We start from the raw sequence: 25209 nt of genomic DNA, 5'->3' as shown, positions 1-25209 counted from the left end.
TCTTGGGCTCCTGGACTGCAAGCTACTGAGGAGGCAGATAAGACGCTGGCTCTACATACATTGTGCTTAGCCGTCTAGCGGGAGCAGAGGGGAGTTGAAGACCATCCCAAACTACTGAAGCAACTCTTAGTCGAGACAGATATTGAGGTTGCTTAAAGAAAGGGCTGGTTGAAACTTTTCCACTTTTGAGTTCATTCTGCTGAGAAAGTTTTACACAACACTAGGTGTACAGACATATATACTATATACTAGTGTGTGTGTGTATGTATATGTATACATATATATTTGGTGTACTTATATTTTTCATTAAGGATGTAAGCAAATTTACATGCTAATGACATGTATGTGCTTGCTTATAAAGAAAGATGTTGGGGTTGGCGATTTAGCTCAGTGGTAGAGCGCTTAAGACCCTGGGGTCGGTCCCCAGCTCTGAAAAAAAAAAAAAGAAAAAAGAAAAAAAAGAAAGATGTTGGCTGACTAGTGCAGCAGGGTAGAGCATTTTTTAGAGTTGATCAGTGTTTTCATTTGATAACAATGCTGAGAGTACTACTTTGTATGAATATGTCGTACATAGTGGCAGAATTATGATTACTACAGCTAACCATTTGTTCTGTTTTGAGCCTGACAGGTACCATTTCAGAGACTGTTGGAAATTCTGTCTTAATCCCAGGCCATAGTCATTTAACAATTTTTAAAAGTGAAACTCAACTCAGCAACTCAAACAGCACTTTATTTACTTTTTACTGGGATGTGTGTGTATTGGAGGGCACACCATGACATATGTGGTCAGATAACAACTTTGTGGAGATGATTCTCCCCTTCTACCTTTACATGGGTTTCCGAGACTCAAACTCAGGCACCTTCCCCTGCTGAGCCACGTCAGCAGGCCTTAAGCAGCACTTAAAGACAAATACAAAACAAAACAAAAAAACGGTTTAGCACAGTACAATTCAAAGGGAAATACTACGCATTTGTGTTCTGTAATTAAGCCATTTCAGAGCAGAACACTTTGCATGTTCAGAGTAGTAATTTCAGCTCATAAAGCATGGTCATCTTGGATCTGAGCGAAGCCGTTTCAGGCAGGATTTGTTGGTGTTGCCTAGCTTAATGGCATGAACAATCCAAAGTGTGCAAATGATACCTGGTTAGAACTGAGATCTTGGTAAGTCGGTGCATTGCACAAAAAAAAAAACCACCTCCAACTCATTATGTATTTGATTGTGAATTAATTTTTAGTCCTCAGGCTCAGCGGTTAAGAGCACTGACTGCTCTTCCAGAAATCCTGAGTTCAATTCCCAGCAACCACATGGTGGCTCACAACCATCTGTAATGGGATCTGATGCCCTCTTCTGGTGTGTCTGAAGACAGCACAGTGTACTCACATACATGAAATAAATAAATCTTTAAAAAAAAAATTCTAGTCCTCGTGTGCTTGGAAATCTTCCAAGTTTTTCCATGACCATATATATCTATATATATCCATAGATATCTATATATATCCATAGAGATATATGGATACCTATGGATATATATAGATATCTATGGATATATATAGATATATATATATCTACAACTTGCTTAATACAAATAAAGTTACTTGTGTATACACACACACACACACACACACACACACACACACACACACTTACTTGGTATTGGATAACCGTTTTGGGGATTCTTCCTTGGGGAAGGCTGTGTTGCCTGCTCTCAGCATTCATTAGTTACTGTGCTTCTTAGTCTCAGGTTGAAACTCATGAGAGTTCCCCCTTTCACATTAATATGTCTCTTGATCCCTTCCTCGTTCAGGTCTTGTTTAGGTAGCCATGGTGATGAGACATCATGGGTGTGGCTTCTCTGACATTCCTAGAGACACAGTCTCGTGGAAAAGTTCCTGTTCTCGATCTTTCCGTCCCCTCTCCCACTATGATCCTTGAGCCTTAGATGTAGGAGTTGTGTCCTATCAGTTGGGTCTGGGAACTACATGGTCACTTAAGTTTTATATTTTGATCTGCTGTGGGTTTCTGTAATGTTCTCTGCCTGTGAAACCCACAGTTTTAAGAAGTCGTTCCTGGGGCAGGGAGGAGCGAAGTGTCTGAAGCACAAGCGTGGAGACCTAAGTTTGGATTCCCAGAATTTATATACAAATCTGGGTGTGGTAGTGTCCTGCTGTAACCCTAGTGTATGTGAGGTGGGCTGGTGGTAGGGGAAATAGGCAGATACTTGGAGCTCATAGACTAGGTGAGTTGGTGAGCTCCAGGTTCCGTGACAGATACTATCTCAAATATAATATATTTGCTAGACAGCCACTGAGGAAGACACCCAATGTCTTAGTTAGGGTTTCACTGCTGTGAACAGACTCCATGACCAAGGCAACTCTTATAAAGGACAACATTTAATTGGGGCTGGCTTACAGCTTCAGAGGTTCAGTCCATTATCATCAAGGCAGGAACATGGCAGCATCCAGGCAGGCATGGTGCAGGAGGAGCTGAGAGTTCTACAGTTCCTTCCAAAGGCAAACAGAAGACTGGCTTCCAGGCAGCTAGGAAGAGGGTCTTAAAGCCCTCCCCCATAGTGACACACCTTCTCCAACAAGGCCACGCCTCTAAATAGTGCCACTCCCTGGGCCAAACACATTCAAACCACCACACACAACCTTGACTTCTGGCCTCCACACAGACATGCATGCACTTGATACACAAGCCCATCCTTGCAAGCATATACATTCACTAAATACATACAAGCAAAGCTATGTCCAAGAGTCACTTGCAAGAGCTTACATTTGGGAGGATCAGGGGACATAGCTTCAATGTCTCTCTGTGTCTCTTGTCTTTTATTAGGTCCTGTATGGTTTTCTTAGTCCTTTTGTCCTCCATATGTATGTATTACTGGCTGAAGACTTTAGGGCTGAGAGATTTCTAGCTAGAAGTTAATAGGGCTTCTAATCTCTATACTGATACTGTTCATGTGACCTTGGATACGTCACTTAATTTCTCTAGTCTGTATCTTAGTTTCTTTGTCCTTTTTTTTCTAAAGTAAGGAGACTTTGGCAGGGATCTTGTAAACCTAAAATAGATGACAGCTCAGAAACTTTTTATGAAGAAAAGTCTGAGAATTTCCACAAGGATTAAGGTGCCTTTTCTGGGAGAAGAATAGTAAGTGTTGTACTTCCTCAGAAGGGAGCCCTCAAGGAAGCAAATGCAGGTATTGTGGTTTAAGAGACCCTAAAATCACAAGTGCTGGATTTTTTTTTTATCTTTTGTGTGTGTGTGTGTGTGTGTGTGTGTGTGTGTGTGTGTGTGTATGTGTGCGTGTGTGTGTGCGTGTGTGTGCGTGTGCGGGCCTCAGTGTGGAAGCCAGAGTACAACCTCAGGTTTGTTTCTGTCTTGTTTATTACTTGCTTGTGTTGCTTCTTGGTACATGGCCAGCAGGCCCCAGGAGTCCACTTATCTTTGCCTTTCCAGTTCTGGGATTTTAAGTAACAACCACCCCTCACCCCGGGGTTTTCCAGACAGGATCTCTCTCACACCCAGCCTTTTCACATGGGTTCTGTTAAATGGACACTCAGGTCCTCACACTTGCATGAGAATACATTTTATTAACAAAACTATTTCCCTAGCCCCAAGTGCTGGGATTTCAGAGGCTCTGGGAAGGTTCTACGTGTACTCAGCAGGCTCTTCTGGTGGCACTGTCCTTGCACCCACTGATGATAACTCTGCCCGCAGGTGAATGAGGACTCTGGGGATACTCATGGAGAAGATGCTGTGGTAATCCTGGAGAAGACACCGTTTCAGGTAGAACATGTGGCGCAGCTCCTAACGGGGAACCCAGAGCTCAAGTTGCAATTCTCCAATGATATCTACAGCACCTATAACCTGTTTCCTCCAAGGCATCTGAGTGGTGAGCAAATGGTGGCTGTAGTGGTTGCCCGTGGGGAGAAGCGGGTGGCGAGACCAAGGGCTGTGGTGAATAGACTCAAATTTGAAAATTCTAGCCCAGTGGCTCTCAGTGAAAGAGGGAGGGTGTTTCCCTCCAGAGAACCTGGCAATCTCTCAAGACAATTTTGGTTCTTGGAACTGAGTGTGCACATGCTACTGACATGTAGTATTTAAAGGATAGGCTTGCAGTGCAACATCCCACAGTGTCCAGGATGGGCTTCCATGAGAGAGAACCATCATGGATGTTAAGGTTGAGAAATCCTTCCTGGTCCAGGATATTTGGGGAATAAGTGTGATTCGTGGGATGGAGTTATAAATTCACATGTTAATGAGCATAACTGATAATTTCTAACACTTTTAAAACCCTTACTATGATACGAACTCAGGATGTGGCATTTAATACATTTAATTTATAGAACAACACTATCGTGAGAGGACTTTACAGGGGAGGAAACCGAGGTTTGGAAAGCTAGGTAACCAATTGAAAAATCACACAGCGATAGGTGGCAGGAAGAGGAAGTATTTCAGGGCGCTGCTATCTCACCACACTCTGACACCATGCATCATGTGCTGGGTGCTGCACAGGTTGTCATTCCCTGAAGAATCCCACATCCTGGTAGAAGAGACAAAGAGTAAGCCCAAGAAGGATGAATTTGAGTCGGGCAAGAACATATGGCTAACAGAAATTTGTTTTTGATTGAAAATATCTGCCTTGGGTGTGCGTATGGGTGTGTTCATGCGTGTCTGCACACTATGTGTATGCAGTGCCCATAGAGGTCAGAGAAGAGTGTTGGGTCCCCTGGGACTGGAGTTACAGAGACTTACAAGCTGCTACGTGGGAGTTAGGAATCAAACTTGAGTCTTCCGGAAGAGCAGCCATTGCTTAAATACTGAACCATCTCTCCAGCCTTGAAAGCGTTTTTTTGTTTTGTTTTGTTTTGTTTTTTATTTACCAAAAAGGTAATCATTCCATGCCTCAAGAAAGACTTGATGTGTCAAGATTTTGTAGGCAGTATATGAGGGAAATGGGTTGACCTTCATGGTTCCCAACCGTGAAATTCCAGAGTATGGTTTGGACACGTGGTGATTTGTTCACATCCTTATGTAGCGTGTTCTTATTGGCCCTTCGGCATTTAAGAACAATTTAGCTTTACAGGTATCCTGATCCACTGTCATCTTAATAGTATTTTCTACGGCTCTATAACTGAGGGTTATTGTTGTTCTTTGGAAATACATGTGATCACTTGATAAAAGACAAGCAAACCTTTCAGAGCAGACAGCACAAGATCCTGCTTTTCTCTGAAAGACAGCCAGATTTTTCGGTTTAAGCTGATGGAAGTAGGCAGCTGTATTTATTTTCTTTAAGTGTTGACCTTTAAGCAAATCTCTTCTTTGACACGGGGCAGCAGCGGCATGACAGAAGGCACTGTATCCAGGCTTGGCTGACAGAAACCACCAGACTACAGACTCGGGCCGCTGCTTACTATCATTCCACTTCTCCCAGCTCTTCCACTGCCCTCCCCATCCCTAGCCAGAATTCACAGGGTTCTGTTCTGAGGTCAACCCTGGTGCATTCTCAAAGCCTGACCCCACCATAGTACTTCTGCGACACCGCACGTAAGTGATAGTGGCCACTTCCCTCCGTTTTTCATCCAAGATGATTATTGAAAGTGACAGTTGGTGAGGGCTCCTCAAGACCCCGTTCCACATATCTCCATAACCCTTTCCCCACGATCACCTACACTGCATGGGAGCTTGGGATGGGAGCTTTTCTTTAGCACATGTGCTGTGGATTTTGTGGGCTTGCCTTCCCCAGCTAGTCCTGGCCTGGAGATTTGGAAGTCACAACAGTTGGGGTCAGGGCCTGATGTGTTTGTCCTTTGTTGGACTGCTTATCCTGTCCATGGGTGACTTTATAAACAGTAAGTCGGCAGATTCTGCCTATAAAGAACCAAAGTAAGTATTCTAGGCTTTGAGAGGCCCCACGGTCTCCTCCTCTTTGTGTTTCTTCCTCCGCCCCTCCAATAATGAATGTATCACTTCCAGCTTGCTGGGCGTTCACCCACGTGTGGGTCAGGTAGGACCCACTGGCTGGAGTGGTTGGTAGGAGTTTTTCAGTCCCTTTTCCAGGTTTTTGCCATTCAGAATGTGGTCTGTGGAACACCACCTAGGTGCTTCTCAGGCACAGAATCCCAGACCCTACTGCAGATTGCAGAACTAAACCGATGTGCTAGCTGGACTTCCCTATAAGTCATATGTACATCATAGTTAGGAAGATACTGGTCTTTAAAAGACACTGTTTGTGGGGGTGCCTGCCGTCATGTCTCAATTCTTGACCTTTCCAAAACCTTTCAGCTCGTATCGAAATAAACATTTTCTTGTGGTTTGCATTTGAAGTTCTCATAGGCGAAATTCAAGAATATGTTTGTCCATTATTCAGAAGCAGTCAGCACCCATTTAATAGTAGTTACTATGATTATTTTGGTGTACTGGGCTCCGTTGCTTCAGAGTCCAGTCAGATGCCATCTCTGACCTTAGGCCTGTTTAGGGCAGTGGAAAGAGGGCTACGAGTTGTTGTGAAGAGACAAATGCTGTGATTCCTTTTTTTTTTTTTTCTTTTTTCTTTTTTTCGGAGCTGGGGACGGAACCCAGGGCCTTGCGCTTGCTAGGCAAGTGCTCTACCGCTGAGCTAAATCCCCAACCCCGCTGTGGTTCCTTTTACCTGGATGGAAACTTCAGTTGAGTCCAGCTTTGGGATAGACCTGTAGTCCTAGCTCCTGGACTGAAGCCGAAGCAAAAGGCTCAAAGTCTAAGGTCTGTGTGGGCCATAGAGGGGGTTCAGGGCTGACCTGAACAACTTATGAGATGCTGTCTCAAAATAAAAAGAACACTGAGGTTTTAGCTTAAGAGTAGAGTGCTTGCACAAGTCTGAGGCCCTAGGTGTAATGCCCTTTACCACACAAAGGAAGAAAAGAAACCAAGTCATGGACAGTTGAGGAGAAGCTCTTCATGTGCTGGTCTTTGGCAGCTTTTCTGTCCCCCAGTGCTTGACAGCAGTAGTAGTAGACATTCAGGCGTGCAGGCAGCAAGGCATGCAGACAGCAGACAGCAGACAGCAAGGCATGCAGACAGCAGGCAGCAAGGCATGCAGGCATGCAGACAGCAGGCAGCAAGGCATGCAGACAGCAGGCAGCAAGGCATGCAGACATGCAGACAGCAGGCAGCAGGCAGCAAGGCATGAAGGCATGCAGACAGCAGACAGCAAGGCATGCAGATAGCAGGCAGCAAGGTATGCAGGCATGCAGACAGTGTTCCAGTCCTTGCTCAGGCCTCAGATATCGAGATACTTAGCTCAAAGAGTGTTAGAGCTCTTGCGTAAGACAGTATTCAGTAGCATTTGATACTGGCCAGTGTTGCAGCTTTTGTCTTAGCGTGTCTGATAACGTTGGGTTTAATGAGTTGACGGTTCCCAGGAACCCTTCTAGCGATCAGAGCCTGTAGTGTCTCTTCTCTGACTCCTTATCAGTCTTTTATCCCTTTTCATCCTCTGCCCCTTCTTGTCTTCTCTCTATGTTTGCGTGCATGTGTGCCCGTGCACCATGTGTGGTCACAGTGCCTTTGGAACTGGAATTATGGATAGCTGTAGGTAGGGATCATGTGGGAGCTGGGAACAAACCCCAGTCCTCTAGAAGAGCAGCCAGTGTTGTTAATCCTGCGTCATCTCTCCAGTCCCCTTCTCTCTCCTTAGTAGTTCTCCCACCACTCTTCTGCCCACTCTTGAACTGTCCGGCTGCTGCTTCCGCCATCAGGCAGCCCACTGCTGTGCCGTTTTTGCAGCTCAGCCTGTAGACTGTTCAGCCGTCCCTGCCATGGCCATTCCACCACTCTGTCCACCGCCACCCTGCTGTGTCTGTTGCTTCTCTCTTTGTGCTGCCATCTCTGCCGCAATTAGCAAAAGTAGGCAAGAGGAGACCACTCATAGGAGGACATTTGTTGGGTTTAAGTGAGCAGAAGAATGCCTCCTAGTCTGCCTCCTTATATAGCCAAAGAGGGGATGGTGCCTCAGTCACACAAATGAACGTTTGTGTCCCGGTGAATCCTGGCGGCATTGTTCCTTCTGCACCAGTCACAACGGTCCCTCTACAGGCCCATCAGGATAATTCTTCCTTTTCTAGCCTGAATAGACCTGGTGATAGGCAATCACAGCCCACTGCAAAAAGTGAGGGTGAGACCACAAAAGTTGCAAAAGTCAGATGCAAACTATTTGAAAAGGCTGTGGCTGGAACTGCACCTTCAGCAGCTGTCGGTCAGACGGTTTACTTGAGTGAACTGAATTACTGCTCACAGCCAGAGAGGGGATGGGTAAATCACAGGCCCATATGCAAATGAAGGTTTGTGCTTGTGCCAATCACAAGTATTTCTTTTGCTAGGTCACTAGAATAAGTGACCTGTGGCCTCTGGCCTGCTGGTAAACGATTTTCTCTATTGTTTAGCAAAGCTTGTAATAGCAAAAAAGTTCTAAACTATTTGAAATAGCCAAAGCTAGCTGAGTCTGCCCATCAGGAACCCAGACAGTTAGCTGTAATTGTTGTCTGGTTTCTTCATGTCATGCATGGAACATTTAAAATGGCCAGTGTTGCCTCACTGTTTGACTGACGGCCCCTTTGGTTAAGGCAGCTGGGAGTCCAGCAACTCACAGTTACAGAGTCAGGTTGCCCCATTACCCAGTGGCTTGGCTTATTGACAGAAACACAAACATCAGAAGTAATGTTTACTATAAGGACTTGCCAAAATTATTAGCACGGACATCAGTTTTAACGTATTTCAGCAGTATAAGGAGAATAACTGAAGTGCCCATAGATTCCTTTTTCTGTGGGACAGGCATTCCATAGCCACAAGGTGTCAGTGTTACCAAAGTATTCTGGCCATTAGCTCTTCAGCTCCAGGCATCCTAGTCAGGGCCTACTTAGAGCATTGTGTGCCCCCCTACCCGCCACCCCCTATGCTTCTCTGTTCTTAGCTTCCGAATTACAACTCGCTATGGCCTACCCCATGTACCTTAAAGTGAGGTTCCTGTAACCTTAGTCCTCTGTGTCCAATACACAGTTATATCTTTAAAGTTTTTTGCTGATCTGTGGTTCTTCTCAGCCTTTTCCCCCATAATATCACTGGACTAGGAGAGCCCTCCCTTCTCTCTGAGCTGGCTGCTGTCCTGGACTCAGCATAAATCATGTTTGACTGATTTCTTCTGGTCTTTCTTCCGTGACTGGTGATGTTTTCCTCTTATTCAAATCTGAGAGAATGTAGTCTCCTCTCTCATTGATTCCCTCCAGATTCTCAGCTCACCAAGAAGTAGCTTAAAGAGTTACTTTACACCAGTGACACAATGGAGGGAGCATGGACTTGGGAACTAGGCTTGCTTTGGTTCTATCTCAGTGTTAACAGTCCCTGATGGCGTTGTTCCTTCTGTCCCAGTCACAGCAGTCCCTCTGCAAGCTCATCAGGATAAATGTTCCCTTTCCATCCTGAATAGACCTGGGTCTAGGATATCACAGCCCACAGAAGGTAAGCAGTAAATGCGGGTTCAGGTAGACTAGGAATGGAGTCCTGTCTCTGATGTTGGTCGTTAGAAAGGCCCAGGGCATGCTTGTTCACTTAACACTTGAAGTTCTGCTCAGTCCGGATGCTCTAGTAGGTGAGTCTAAAACAAAACATGTCAGTAGTCTTCGGGTTTTGAGGGGAAGACAAACAGCAAACAAGTGAACAGTGTTTCAGAGGCCATGGGCAGAGAGCTGCCCAGACTGTGACCAAGGGGCCTCTGCATGTGGAGGTCATGCACCAGCAGAGACAGACTCGATGCTTGAGGAGGAGCCAGCTCGAGGAAGACAGGAGGAGAATGTTCTAGGCTCTGAGAACAGCAAGTCGTCTGGAGAAGAAAGGGGAACAGAGAAGAGGCTGTTAGGTTGGAAGTGCAGGTGGGAACAGTGACTGAAACATGGGCACAGGAAGTTGGTGAAGTGACTTCAGGTATTTTTTACATTAAACTGGGCTAGTAACTGAAAACATCTCAATGGGACCGTTATGAAATAGATGAAAAAGGAAGTATTTTGCAACAGTTTTTAGTCTCTGTCCTCAGTGAGAGGAACATTTTACTTTCTGGTTTCATACATATAAATAAGTATACAAGAATGTAAGTGGGCCAGAAGTTTCACAGAACAATATGACTTAGTGATATAATCACCAGTAGTTTTCTGTTTATTTCAAGTCTTATTTGTTTTCCTTTTTGAAATGCTGGGTTAACCTCCTAAAGTGATATCACGGCCCCAACCCACTGAGATGAGTAAGGTGTACAAAGTTCTTACACTACAGCTGGTGTGTGGAAAGGGTCAAAAAGCGTCAGCTCTCAGACTATCCTATTATCTCTCACTGTTTTTGCAGCTTCCCAGTGTCTGATCCTTGATGGATCACATAGGAAATGTGGCTGGCCCTGGCCGTGGTAGGTGGTAACCATGAAGAACCTGTGGGCCAGTCCATTGTCATCTCACATAGTTGGTCTTTGTGTGTCACCCTGGAAGGGCAGAGCCTGTGTTGACTCCTCCCACTGCCATGACTCCTGTTAATGGAGTTTTTCTTTGAGGTCTAGGTTTCCTCTCACCGGGAGAAGAAGGGGGAGATAGAGGTGAGAGGTGTGACTCAGAACTACAGGCTACCTTCTAAAAGGCCAATTGTTTGCCTGCTATAAAGCAGGGTGTGGAATCTCAGGTTTACTGGAGGAGACAAGAGTCTGTGTGTGAGCGGCCTGGACAGGGAGCAAGGGATGAGATCTTGGGAATCACTATTTTGGTTGCCTAGAACACTCAGTACTTAGCCACAGGCCAGGATTTTCTTCTAGTCTGTGCTCTTTACAGAGGCAAAACTCAAACTCCGGAGAGAGGAGGAAGGATTTGTTTGGGAGGAGCATTTTAAAAGATTAGCTAATTCTCAGAAGAGTTTCCCTGACAGAGCTGTTCGTGATATGAAGGACTAGATTTAGTCAAGTAGCAGTAGAGAAGGTCAGTAGAGTATAGTCTCAAGGTGGACAGCCTTTCTCTGGCAATGGAAATATAGCTGCCAGTATTCATGGAGGCTAAGTCATCAGGTCGGGGCAAGAGGCACATATGGTGTGATTCTGAGGAACAGGCAGATCTGAACAGTATGTTGCTCAGGTGTGCACGCATCTGTAATAATGCTGAGAGGGCAACAAAGACAGGATTGACCCTGAAATCAAAATGGCAGGGCAGAGCCAGGAAACTCAGGTAGGGTTCTGTTTCTTTAACCATGTGTTCTGCGTTATGGATATCCTATTTATTTTAGTCTCTATGTGGTACATGCTATACACACACACACACACACACACACACACACACACACACACACACACACACACAGAGGCAGAGGCAGAGGCAGAGGCAGACACAGACAAGCACGCACGCATGCGCATGCGTGTGTATGGGGGGGCAGCAGCGGCCCTGAAGCTTGCCTTTTATGGATATGAATATAATATGTTTCCTAGTTAATAAGAAAAACTGGTCCCCCCCCCCTTTTTTTTTTGATGGATTAAGATATTTTCCCACACATCTGAATGGCTCCATCCTCATTCTTGCCTGTTTTTTCAGTCAGTGTTGTTGAAAGTGAAAGTGTTGAGTTTCAGCCTTCTAGATTTTGGGCCTTATCAGGCTTCCATTTCTGCATGACTCCTCTTCTCTGGGGGAGTGACCAGGCTAGATTATTTTGTCTCCTGTGGATAAGGGAGCCCTATGCTGTTTTGGAAGGCACCCCAAGATGATCCCAGCCCTGATAGAACGCAGCAGCGAAGCAGATCCTCCAGCCATTGGAAGAAGCTGGAGTACCAGGGTCTGTTGGTGCCTCTCCAGCACAGACTGGCACAAGCCTCTGAACCCATCCGCTGTGATGTCCTCGGCAGCCCTCCCACTGTAGCTGAGCCAAGGGACAAGTTACATGAACAGTGGCCAGCAAGGAATATCTTGCCAGACAAGTCTCAGCCAAAACACTAACAGCATGCCATGATCATCGAACACAAGAAATACTGTAGGCTTACAGCCATCAAACCAGAAAAAGTCACTGAATCATGGAGACTTAGTGTCTCTGAATGACAAGTTGGGAATCGGAATGCTGGCTTGCCCACCTAAGAAGGTTTCTTTACCATACGAGATCATGGAATCTCTAGTTGAATGGAGATAAAATTTTATCTCAGAATTTTATGTCAAGCTTTATTAGTAAGTTGCTCTTAGCTTGAACTGTTCAGCAGAAAGTCTCTGTGGGAAGGTCAGGCATTTGTCAGAGTCCAGTGTTACCTGATCATATAATCGGATAGCACCAGGATGTTTATAATGGGTGTGAACAGACTCCTACTGCTGTCCCCTTCCCACCCCACTTCTCAGAAGCAACCACACCCAGACCAGTGTTAAGGAGACCCTGTCTGAAAAAGAAAGGAAGGAAAGAAGAAAGGAAAGAATCAACTCCTTTTCCTTCTTCATTCCCTGCACTCCCAGTTTTTGTATATCTGCCTTTAGAAGTCTCAGTGTCTTTAAACGTAGCCTGTTTTTGTTTCCTGTTTCTGTTGTCATTTAATGCAAGTCAGGCGAAAGGATGAGTGCGTCTAGCTTTCCCACTGTCTCTCTGCCTTCCACTGCCTCCTTACTTCCAGCACTGTCTTCTTAGCTGTCAGTGTGCTTTGTTACATTGTCTCTTGTAGTTCTTTTAGCACCAGGGATTGAACCTAGGGCCTCCAGCATGCTAGGCAAGTGCTCTACTAACCCATATCTCCATCCGGGATGGGTAATCTTTCATGCTCTGTCTCAGTGTTGGTTCTAAGCTGAAAAATCACCCAACAGCACTTTCCTTATTTTGACATATTAGTATTTGCTGCATACGGAAGCAGAGTGCTAGTATGGCTGGTACCTTCTTTACTACCTCCTTAATGAATCTCACCGAGCCGTGTAGAGTGCTTGCGATGTCTAACTTCAGTGATTCTCTGGATTCCTAGGTCCCAGCAGTCCCTCTGAATCATACTGCTTTTTAGTCAGTAACATTCGAACCACTGATTTTTTATCAGCTTTTATTCTTTTCACGGTGTTCCTGGTTGCCTCTCTTGACTGTGTTTGAAAGAATACCATGGCTTTCCTCCCTGCTCTCAAAGTGACTCACACATTGGTTTCGGTTTGGAAGTTCATTACATGGCATTACCTTTCCATTCGCAGGAAGCCCGTTTCTACTCCTCCTGCTGGACTGCTGATGTTGGGGTCTTGCTATGTAGCTTTCAACCAGACTTCTTTTCACGATTTCCCTAGGTCAGAATGAGTCTTCTAAATTTGGTGTCTCTTTCTTGCTTTCCTTTCTCGATTAGCTGAAGCAATTATAAAATAATTCCACAGAGAGAATATGTGGGAGGTAAATTCTTAAACCTTTGTTTTGTTGCTTTTGGTTGATTTGTCTAGCTGAATTAATTTCCCCTTCAGACATTAAAAACATTGATCTGTTGACTTCAAGCCATCTGTGTCACTGTTAAGATATCTGATGCCAGGGCTGGAGAGATTACTCCAGACATTCAAGGCTAGGTTTATAATTGAGAAGATAACACAGCCAATGCCAGCCTGATTCTCATTGATCTGAAGGTACCTTAGGGTGGGTTATTTTCTTTTTGTTACCTTCATTGGGTATATACAATATACTCAGCTAATCTTTTGTTTGTGTCTGTGTCTGTATTGAGCTTTCTTATCTATTGCTCTGACTAATCTGAGGCCATTTAGTTTAAAGTCTTCGTCATTCTTCTGCTCTGTACACATTTTTCTATCCATACTTCTTTGATGATTTCTTTTCATCCATTTCTTTTTGCTTCACCCCCGACCCTATCTCCAGTGTTAGACTCAAACTCAGGTTCTTGTGTTGTGCTATTAATGAGCAGACTTTAGAAATTGAGCTTTTCAGTTGTCTTACCTTCTCCGTGTCTTTTCTTACTATGGTTTGATACATAGTCCTCACTCTGTCTTCCAGGTGTTCTAGAGTAGGTATTTGGCGTTGATATTTTAAATTCTCTTTCCTCTGGTTCTCCAGTTTCATCCTCACAGTATCTTGCTCCTGCTTTAGGAAAGCTAAATTGTGTTGGGTTTCTCTGACACACTAATTAGAGTTGTTGTTTTTAAATTATCTCCTGACCCTGAAACTATTTCATTCCTCTGGGATCTGGTTCCCTTGTTTATCTTGGTCATTCTTCTTCAGGCTTCTGTTTTCCCTCAGTGTCTGGTGATGTACAGTAGTTCATTCATACTTAAAAATGAAGCACTGGGTGCATATTCTCGAGAGCAGATGTTTCGGCTGCTAGCACAGTGGTTGATCTCTTTCTACGGCCTCTGCCCTGAGTGGGAAGCTCCTGTGGTACTCTGTGGTTGGGAAAGGGGCTCATTGGCTGCCAGTCTGGGCCTGAGTGGTACAGTTTGACTGGTACTGTTAACTCATGCTCCCAACCAAAGGAAGATAAGAGCTGGAGACCCTGTCTGGCCTACAGAGCTTCAGCTATTTAGTAGCTGCTCTTGATAGAGGTTTGTCAACTTCTCTAGTCCATTGGTTCAATGCTATAGAGGCCAGCCCTCCTGTTTTCACCTGGCATTAGCTGCTTCCCCCGGGATGTGGCAGCGATGGAGCCAATTAGTGCACTTGATCTGCAGACAGCCCTCTAGTTGATCTCAGTTTTCAGCTTCATTTCCCTTCCCGTCCTCAGGAGCTGTTTCTCAGAACCCAGCTTCCCTCCCGGACTCGCTGGGTAGGTCTGATGATCACCTCCTACTGACTGCCTATGTGGCAGCTTCCTCCTGTGCTGTCTTGTACATTCACACTCTGCTTTCACTTTCAAGGAATGAATCGGTCCCAATCCTCCCGACTCCTACCCCATTCTTGGCATCATTATGGCTTTATTCGTTTTACTGCCATTGCAGTGGACCTTTTTTGTTTGTAAAGGCAGTGTCTTACTATGTACCTGGCTTGCTTGGAACTCACAGATCCACCTGCTCCCGCCTCCTCAGTGCTGGGATTAAAGGTATGTGCCACAACTCCTGGCCTATGTGGTGACCTTTTTTAACAACCAGGGAGTCACCATTAAATAGGAGTTGAGTGTCTCCCACATATGTCTACATTTGGTGACTGGGAATCCTGTAGATACCTGTAGCATAGAACACAGCAAGTTATATCATTGAGAGCACAGCAGAGAGAATCCAGACAGATGGAGACCTTAGCATCTCTGTAATTCCCATGCATAGATTCCTGGGTGCTCTTGTACAGTGTGTGTGTGTGTGTGTGTGTGTGTGTGTGTGTGTGTGTGTGTAGTGCATATGTATAGACATGACCAGATCCATGGACATTCAACTTTGTACAAAATGCATTCATTTGAGCTAGCATTCCCACTACCTGATAATCTGGCTCAGATACATGCTCATGTGTATGAATAAAGGGGTGGAAGATATTCTGTACAGCATCGTTTGTGATAGACCAAAGCTAGAAGAAAACAACTTAAATGACCCTGCGAGGTCAGTAAAGCATGGTGTATGTATACGATGGGCTACTCCACAGTAGTACAGAAAATGGGGAGATCCCTGTGGACCCTGGAGATCCTGGTCCTGGTGTGATCCTGGTGATCACTTGCACTTCAAAAGAACTCAATATGCGGTATGCTCATATCAAAATAAACTCATAAAAGGAAAGGCTGGGATGGGGAACATCAGATGAACATTAGTATTGAAAAGCTTGGGGCTGGCTGGGTGTGGTGATATAAGCCTTTGATCCCAGCACTCAGAAACTGAGTGGATCTCTGTGAGTTTGAGGCAAGCTTGGCTTACAATTCCAGGCTAACTTAGGATACATAGTGAGACCCTGTCTAAAAAAAATAAGAAGAGGTAAAGGAGTGGGGCCAGACTTGTGAGTTCTTCAAGACTAGTCTTGTCATGCTTGAAAACATAGATAGTATTTAGGTTGCTAACTTATCAAGTATGGCAAGGGAGCAATTAAAAAAAATTGTCTGTCTGAGGCCTCTGTTGCTTCCTTCACAGCATGCCTTTGACTCTGGTAAGGGGGAACCTTTCAGTTGACCATGAAGTTTTGCATAGCTCCAAGCCATATGTGTTTTAGCTATGATGACCCCCGCCTACCTCTAGGTTCTCAACCTTCCTAATGCTGCAACTCTTTAATACAGTTCCTCATGTTTTGGTGACCCCCTACCATAAAATTATTTTTATTGTTACTTTGTATCTGTAATTTTGCTACTGTTATGGATTGTAATATAAATATTTAATATGCAGGATATCTAATATGCAACCCCTCTAAAAGGACTATTAGACCCCCAAAGGGGTCATGACCCACATGAGTTAGGGAGTTGAGAATTGCTGCCCTAGGGTAAGCATCAGTGAGGTGCTAAATCAAATGAGGTGACTGCAGAATGGGCAGCCCTGGAGAGACCTTGGGCTGGAGTATGCTGAGGAAGTTCCTTTCCTAGGGACATATGTGTGTAAACCTCTTCCAGATGGACTGTGTTTAATGTTGTGGAATGCCGGGGTAGACTGAGTAGCAATGCCAGTTTGTTGTTATTGTTTGTTTGTTTTTTTCCCCTTTGTTTCTGTGTAATAGTCCTGGCTGTCCTGGAACTCACTTTGTGTGATTCCAGTTTATTAACAGCACTGACTAGAGGTGAGCTCTACTGGGGTGGTATCACTGCTTAAATTGACAGGTTTCAACTCTGAGATTCCACCTCACACCAGTCAGAATGGCTAAGATAAAAAACTCATGTAACAGCAGATGCTGGTGAGGATGTGGAAAAAGAGGAACATTCCTCCATTGTTAGTGGGATTGCAAACTGGTACAACCATTCTGGAAATCAGTCTGGTGGTTCCTCAGAAAATTGGACCTAGTACTACCTGAGGACCCAGCTATACCACTCCTGGCCATATGCCTGAAAGATGCTCCAACATACAGCAAAGACACATACTCCACTATGTTCATAGCAGCCTTATTTATAATAGCCAGAAGCTAGAAAGAACCCAGATGTCCTTCAACAGAGGAATGAACACAGAAAATGTGATACATTTACACAATGGAATACTACACAACTATTAAAAACAATGACGTCATGAAATTCTTAGGCAAATGGATGGAACTGGAAAATATCATCCTGAGTGAGGTAACCCAATCACAAAAGAGCACACATGGTATGCACTCACTAATAAGTAGATATTAGCCCAAAAGTTCGGAATACCTAAGATATAATTCACAGACCTCATAAAGCTCAAGAAGAAGGAAGACCAAAGTGTGGATGCTTTAGTCCTTCTTAGAAGGGGGAACAAAATACTTACAGGAGGAAATATGGAGACAAAGTGTGGAGCAGAGACTGAAGGAAAGGCCATCCAGAGGCTGCCCCACCTAGGGATTTGTCCCTTGCATCCACCAAACCCAGACAATATTTCGGATGCCAAGACATGCGTGCTGATAGGAGCCTGATATAGCTGTCTCCTAAGAGGCTCTGTCAGAGCCTGACAAATACAAAGGTAGATGCTTTCAGCAAACCATTGGACTGAGGACAGGATCCCCAATGGAGGGGTTAGAGAAAGGACTGAAGGAGCTGAAGGGGTTTGCAACCCCATAAGAAGAACAACAATATCAACTAACCAGACTCCCCCACCCCTAGAACTCTGAGAGATTAAACCACCATCCCAAGAGAACACAGGGATGGATGAGCTATGACCCCAGATGCATATGTAGCAGAGGATGGCCTTGTCAGACATCAGTGGGAGGAGAGGCCCTTGGTCCTGTCAAGGCTCAATGCCCCAGTGTAGGGGAATATCAGGGCAGGGAGGTGGGAGGGAATGGGTTGTGTGGGGGAGCACCCTTATAGAAGAAGCAGGGGAAGGGAAAATGGGATAGCAGGTTTTTGGAGAGGAAACCAGAAAAGAGGATACATTTGAAATAAAAAAAAATATTCAATAAAAATAAAAATACCAAGTATGGTTGAAAAAAAATAAGTGACAGGTTTCTCTGTCTTTGCTCATGTGTTCTTTGCTGGTGTGTTCAGAGTTTCTGACCTGAGTGTGCCAGGGCACTCTGACCTTAGAGGGACAGTGGAAGGGAATAAGTAGAATGACTCTAAGGTGGGAAAACCCGATACCCAGCTCAATTTCTTGACTAGAACCTGTGCTCCTCCTCCTGATGGTTTGATAACAGCAGTGGCCTCTCTACTCAACACTCTCTTTAAAGGCTGGAGGAACCATTTCATTCAGAGCACTCTAGGAATGGGTAGATGGAGAGTACTAAGGAGTAGTCACCACAGCAGGAACTGTGTGCTCTTTCTCTGCCTTCCTCTGACAAGGTCCCGAGACTCTGAGCTGCCTTCCCCAGTACAGTGAGTGGGTGAAAGCTGATTGCTTACAGCCAGTTCCATCACCACGAGTAATGGGGGCTGGTTCTGTGTCTACTCCTCACTCGTACGTCTAAGTAGGTCATAACCTAGAATTCCCAACTTCCCCCTTGGGGATTTATCCTGTGCCTTGGGCCTTCTTTCCCGTATCACAGTGTCCAGGGGTGCTACATTGAGAATTGTCACCCAACATTCCTCTGAGTGAACCAAGCAAGTACTTTGGAGAGGAGAGCTAAAAGAAGTGCCTTATCCTGGAGTGTTTGGCTATTGTGGTCTGTTGTACTCAGCACCAAAAATAGTTTCTTCCTACATGTGGGGAAGCAGATGAATTCTTAGCTCTAAGGCCAGGGCTGCCATTCACCAGTTCTACAATCTCACTGTGGATCAGCGCTCTGACATCTGAAGTGGAGCTTTTCAGAGAGCTCTTTGCCCCACTGAAGCATTCCCTGTTCCCCCAAGACCACCACCCCAGCTACCAAATTTGCCTGGGGACCAGGAGACCTAAGGGTTTTGTTATCAGGTGCTGTCACATACTTCCTTCGGGACTTAAGATGTGGAGAAGCTGGCTACAGTCTTGCTGATGGTCTTGCTAAAGTCAGCATCTAGCTCTTCTCTGTCTTCAACAGCACTCCTGTACTTTCAGAGACAGGTCATTAACAGCTGAAGCTTGCTTGCTGCAGGATCCAGACCCACCCTCAGCTAAGTTAACCCTTCATGTGGACATCTGTTCAGGCATCCACTGAGTACTTCCATTGGGCCAAAGTGCAGTACAGTGACACCCCACCAAAGCCTGTGACCAACAGCCAGCCTCTACTTCCCTCTCTGACTAGCCAGCCAGGGGACATCTACAGAGGAGGAATGCGAATGCAGATCCACAGGCGGTCCCTCCACCTGCCTCTCCCGAAGGTTTTCTGTAGGAGTCCTGTGACCCAACTGCCTTGCTGGGCCTGCTGGGTTGTGCATCCCCCAACCTGGCTGGCTTTGGGAGGCTCTTGGAGTGGTAGGGATCACATTCCAATCATGTTCACTGCTCTTGCTTCTCTGTTCTCCCAGGGCCGCATCTGGGTCAAATCAGTGGAAACTGGCTCATCAGAATGAAGGGAAAGCAAAAGCCACAGACAGAGCCATTGAAATGACCTCATCCTGCTCAAGTCTGGGGCTTGGCTGGGGAAAGCAGCCTTGTTTGAACATGTGTGTAGGAAGGAGAGCAGACTGTCTGTGGTTTGTGTTTTCGTGTTCATGTGCTGCAGCATTTTCCTGGGGATTTGGCTAAGCTAGCCTTGGCAGTGAGTGGCAGCAGCTGCTCTTAACTTTCTTCTGGAGCGTTCTGCTCCATCTCTGAGAGCAGTTGGGTTTCTGTGTCCAGCTTGGGGACAGAGGGGCTTTATTTACCGCAGAAGGCCTTGCAGGAGGTCCCCAGGTCTGCTAAAGTCAAGGTAGAACCATCCTAATCAGAGCGTTACCAGCCCGCTCGTGTGAGCCACAGAGAGAAGGACTGTGTGGGCTGCTGTTCAGCTGGAGTGCATCAGTGTGACCATCCCACTGCTAGAACATTCTTGTAGATAATGAGCTGCTGCCAGAGCCCGAGGGCTGGGAACACAACCACTTGGCTCTTCTTCTAAACCTCTCTACTCCGTGCCTCCCTCCTTATGAGCTCATACTAGCCATGGGGAGTGGGACCAGGATGGGGAGCATGTGCCACAAATGTCAAGTTACTCTGTGAACAGTCAGCTAGAGCAGGGTCCTTTCCAGTTCTACTCTGCATATTGCAGGGCCTGCATATTTTCCAGCCACAGCAGGCCACAGACTGTGTACCAGATCCCAGCAAGGAGGAGAGTAGAGTTTGGATGTTCCCCTTCCCAGGAAACATCATGGTGAGACAGGTATCATGGTGGCCCTCTCTCTACACTTTGACACCAACCACCCCCAGCTTGCAGTTCAGTTACACTGGCATCTCATGGTGGATGGTTTTAGTGACAGCTGTCTTTGTTTTTAGCAGTGGGGTCAGGACTGTCATGTTTCTCCTGTCTGATAGAACTGCTTCTGGAAAATATGGCCACAGCATAGAAGAGTATGGCCCTACAGGATGAGGAAGACTGCATTGCATAGAAGAGCCAGATCCCCTGTATTCTGACCCCAACTTCCACTTGACAGTGTGTGAGTGGCTCTGGGCAAACTGCTTAACCTCTCTAAGACTGTTTCCTTTTTGGGACATGTCTCACTACATAGCCTAGCTTGCCATGAACCTTGCTATGCAGGCCAGGCCAGCCTTGAACTTCCTGCTTCTACCTCCAGAGTGCTAGATTATAGGTGCACACTACCATACCCCTCATTTTTTGTTATTATAGTTTCTGTTAGCTTGTTTTTTTGTTTTTTTGTTTTTTGTTGTTGTTGTTGTTGTTGTTGTTGTTGTTGTTGTTGCTGTTTTGAGGCTGGGACTTGCCGTGTAGCCCAGGTGACTTTGAATTTGCAGTTCTGTGGCTGTTTAAAGGGATGGCTTATTTTTCTCTTTCTGGTGTATTATTTTTCCTCCAGTGTATTTTTATATAGTATTCCATTCTTGTTTTGGAAAATTGCAATAATAAAAATGACTGTTAAAATTTTGATTCTGTAAAAGTCTACTGGCTGGCTCCCTCCCTCCCTACCTCCCTCCCTCCCTCCCCTACACCCCCCATGCTGGAGTATATTCTTCAGTCTCCTTGGTGCTATGTATATGCAGTTGTATGTGCACACACGTCAAGTGCTTTGTAATGCACTCCCTCTTCTTTAGATTCCAGGTAAGTTCTGTAGGCAGATCGTGGCCTCACATACCAGAGCACCTGGACTCAGCCCACTAGCACCTCTGCTAGGATGCTAGCACATAAGTTGCTGCCTCTGGTTGTAGCACATGCCTGGGATCCCAGCACTCAGGAGGCAGAGGCGGGCCATTTCTGAGACAGAAGTCAACCTGGTCTACAGAGCGAGATCCGGGATAGCCAGGGCTACATGGTGAAACCCTGTTTCAAAAAAACCAAACCAAAAAATTGGCTTATAGAACAGATGAGTGAAACAATCAAGTGGCAGTAAACAGCTTCACAGAAAGATAAAGCATTGGGAGGAAGGCAAGACAGGCATATAGGATCCTAGTTTCAAGGGGCAATCAGAATGCTCAACCAAACATGGCATATCAAGTTGCAGTTGAGTCTAGGCACCTCCCTCATATTAAGGTAGATGAGTCAACCCAGTATGAGGGAAAGAGTACCAAAAGAAGACAAACAACATCCAGAAGCAACCTCTGCTTCCACTGTTAGGAGTTCCACATGAAGAACAAGCTATGCAACTGTAACATATATGTAGAGGGCCTAGGTCAATCCCATGCAGGCTCCCTAGTGGTTGAATCAGTTTCTGTGAAGCCCTGTGAGTCCAAGTTGGTTCATTCTGTGGTTTTTTCTTGTGTTGTTCTTAACCCCATCTGCAGGAACAATCCTGCTTCCCTTCTTCCATAGGATTCCCTAAACTCTGCCTAATGTTTGTTGGTGGGCCTCTGCATCTGTCTCCCATCATTTTCTGGGTGAAACTAAACACCCATCTATGAGTATCGCAGAATATCATTAGGAATCATTGTCCATTCTAGGTCTCTGGGCTATCCAGCCTCTGGGTCCTAGTCCTCCACGCAGTGTCAGTGGTGGGCCCCCTCTCTTAGCATGAATCTCAAGCTGGACCAGCCATTACCTGGCTACTTCCACAATTTCTATGCTACCTTTACCCCAGCACATCTTGTAGGCAGGACAAATTAGTTTTGTGGCTAGGTTTGTGTCCTAGTCCCTCCACTGGAAGTCTTGCCTGGTTATAGGAAATGGCCAGTTCAGGCTCTGTATCCCTCATTCCCAGGAGTCTTGGAGGGTCACCCTCATAGATTACTGGGAGTTTCCCCTCCCCACCACCTTTCCCACCTAGTTCCCTCCATCCATCCACTCTGGATGGCTACTTTATTTCCCTTTCACAGTGAGATTCAAGCATCCTCCCTTGACTATTTACCTTCTTTGGATTGTAATATGGCTAATACCAGCTTGTAAATGAGTACATTTGTCTTTCTGGGTCTAGGTTACCTCACTCAAGATGATCTTTTCTAGTTCTATACATTTGCCTGTAAATTTAATGATGCCATTGTTCTTAACAGCTGAGTAATACTCCATAGTATAAATGTACCATTATCTTTACCCATTCTTCTCTTGAAAGGCATCTAGGTTGTTTCCAGTTTCTGGCTATTAAAAATAAAGCTGCTATGAATGTAGTTGAGCAAGTGTCCTTGTGGTTTCGGGTGTGTATGACCAGGAATGGTGTGGTGTGGATGGGGTTGATTACTAGTTTTCTGAGAAACCGTCATACTGATCTCTAAATGGCTGTACAAGTTCGCATTCCCGTCAGTGATAGAGGAGTGTTTTCCTTGCTCCGCATTCTTGCTGGCATGAGCTGTTGCTTGTGTTTTTGGTCTTAGCCATTCTTACAGGTGTAAGATGGGTTCTCAGGGTTGTTTTGATTTTCATTTCCCTGACAGCTACAGATGTTGAACATTTCTTTATAAGTGCTTCTCGGCCATTCGAGATTCCTCTGTTGAGAATTCTTTTAGATCTACACCCTGTTTTTAAATTGGGTTATTTAGTTTGTTGATGTCTAGTTTCTTGATTTCTTTATATGTATTGGATATTAGCCCTCTGTTAGATGTAGGGTTGGTCAAGATCATTTTCCATTCTGTAGGCTGCCATTTTTCCTGTTGACAGTGTCCTTTGCCTTAAAAAGATTTCCCGTTTCATGAGGTCCCATTTATTAATTGTTGATCTTAGTGTCTGCGCTATTGGTGTTCTATTCAGGAAGTTATCTCCTGTGCCAACATGTTAAAGGCTATTCCCCATTTTCTCTTCTGTCAGGTCAGTGTATCTGGTTTTATGTTGAGGCCTTTGGTCAGTTGAACTTAGGTTTTATGCAGGGTGATAGATACGGATCTGTTTGTATTTTTTCTATATGCTGACATCCAGCTAAACCAACACCATTTGTCGCAAGTGCTTTCTTTTTTTTCCCCATTATATAATTTTGGCTTCTTATGTCAAAAATCAGGTATCCATAAATGTGTGGATTTATGTGGACCTTTGATTTGATTCCATTGATGAACCTGTGGTGGTTTGAATATGCTTGGCCCAGGGAGTGGAACTATTAGGAGGTGGGCCTTGTTGGAGGAGGTGTGTCACTGTGTCTCCTAGCTGCCTGTGAGATAGTCTCTCCCAGCTGCAGTTGGATCAAGATGCTCCTTCTCTGGTACCATGTCTGCCTGGATGCTGCCATGTTTCCCACCGTGGTAATAATGAACTGAACCTCTGAAACCGTAAGCCAGCCCCAATTAAGTATTGTCCTTTATAAAAGTTGCCTTGGTCATGTCATGATGTCTCTTCACAGCCTTAAAACCTTAGCTAAGACAAACCTGTCAGTTTTTATGCCAATACCATACCGTTTCTATTACTGTGGCTCAGTAGAATAGCTTGTAATCAGGGAATGTAATACCTCCAGAAGCTCTTCTGTATAGGATTGTTTTAGCTATCCTGTTTGTTTGTTTGCTTGTTTTTTCCATTTAAAGTTTAGTATTATTCTTTCACGATCTATAAAGAATTGTGTTAGAATACCAAATGGGAATTGCATTGAGTTTGTAGATCACTTTTGGTAAGATGGCCATTTTTACTATGTTAATCCTACTTATTCATGAGTGTGGGAGATCTTTCTGCCATCTGATTATCTTCTCCAATTTCTTCAAAGATTTGAAGTTCTAGTCATACAGGTCTTTCACTTGCTTGGTTAGAGTTACACCAAGGTATTTTATTTTATTTGTGGCTATTGTGAAGGGTGTTGTTTCCCTGATTGCTTTCTCAGTCCTTTTATGATTTGTATAAAAGAGGGCTACTGATTGTTGTTGTTGTTAATTAGTATCCAGCTACTTCCCTGAAAGTATTTATCAGCTATAAGGGTTCTCTAGTAGAATTTTGGGGATTGTTCATGCATACTATCATATCATCTGAAAATAGCAATATTTCAACTTCTTCCTTTTCCAATTTATATTCCTATGATCTCTTTTAGTTGTATCGTTGCTCTAGTTAGATCTTCAAGTACTGTATTGAATAGATATGGAGAGGGTAGGCAGCCTTGTCTTATTCTTTATTTTAATGGAATTGATTGAATTTCTTTTCATTTAATTTTATATTGGTTATTGACTTGCTGTATATTGCCCTCATTTTGTTTAGGTAAGTCCCCTATATCCTGCAAGATTTTTATTAAAGGGGTGTTAGATTTTGTCAAAGACATGAGATGATCGTGTGTGTGTGTGTGTGTGTGTGTGTGTGTGTGTGTGTGTGTGTGTGTGTGTGTTTCAGTTTGTTTATATGGTAGATTACACTGATATTTTTGTATGTTGAATCATCCCTCCATTTCTGGGATGAAGCCTATGATCAAGGTAGGTGATCTTTTTGATGTGTTCTTGAATTCGATTTACAAGTATTTTATTAAGTATTTTTGTGTCAATGTTCATGAGGGAAATTGTAATTTATTTTCTTTGTTGAGTCTTTGTGTGATTTAGGTATCCGGGTGACTGTGGCCTCATAAAATGAATTTGGCAGTGTGCCTTCTGTTTCTATTTTGAGGAGTATTGGTATCAGCTCTTTGAAAATATGATAGAATTCTTAGCTAAACCATCTGCCCCTGGGCTTTTTTTGGGTTGGGAGGATTTTAATGACTATTTCTATTTCCTTAGGGGTTGTAGGTCTATTTAAATTATTTATCTGATCTTGGTTTAAGTTTGGT

At 44.6% G+C, this 25209-nt stretch overlaps 1 protein-coding gene across 3 annotated transcripts in view; it reads left to right on the top strand.

Moving 5' to 3' along the window:
* Positions 1-25209, top strand: part of Dcps (decapping enzyme, scavenger) — a 53897-nt gene that overhangs the window by 690 nt on the left and 27998 nt on the right. For all 3 annotated transcript variants that reach the window (XM_087560682.1, XM_087560681.1, NM_153302.2), the window contains exon 2: positions 3723-3897. In XM_087560682.1, the coding sequence (XP_087416808.1) occupies positions 3723-3897 (175 nt within the window). The remainder of the gene's footprint in view (positions 1-3722; positions 3898-25209) is intronic.

Source organism: Rattus norvegicus, chromosome 8 (genome assembly GCF_021556685.1).
Source record: "Rattus norvegicus strain SHRSP/BbbUtx chromosome 8, alternate assembly SHRSP_T2T, whole genome shotgun sequence".
NCBI lineage: Eukaryota > Metazoa > Chordata > Mammalia > Rodentia > Muridae > Rattus > Rattus norvegicus.
This window is presented reverse-complemented; position numbering and strand designations above follow the sequence as displayed.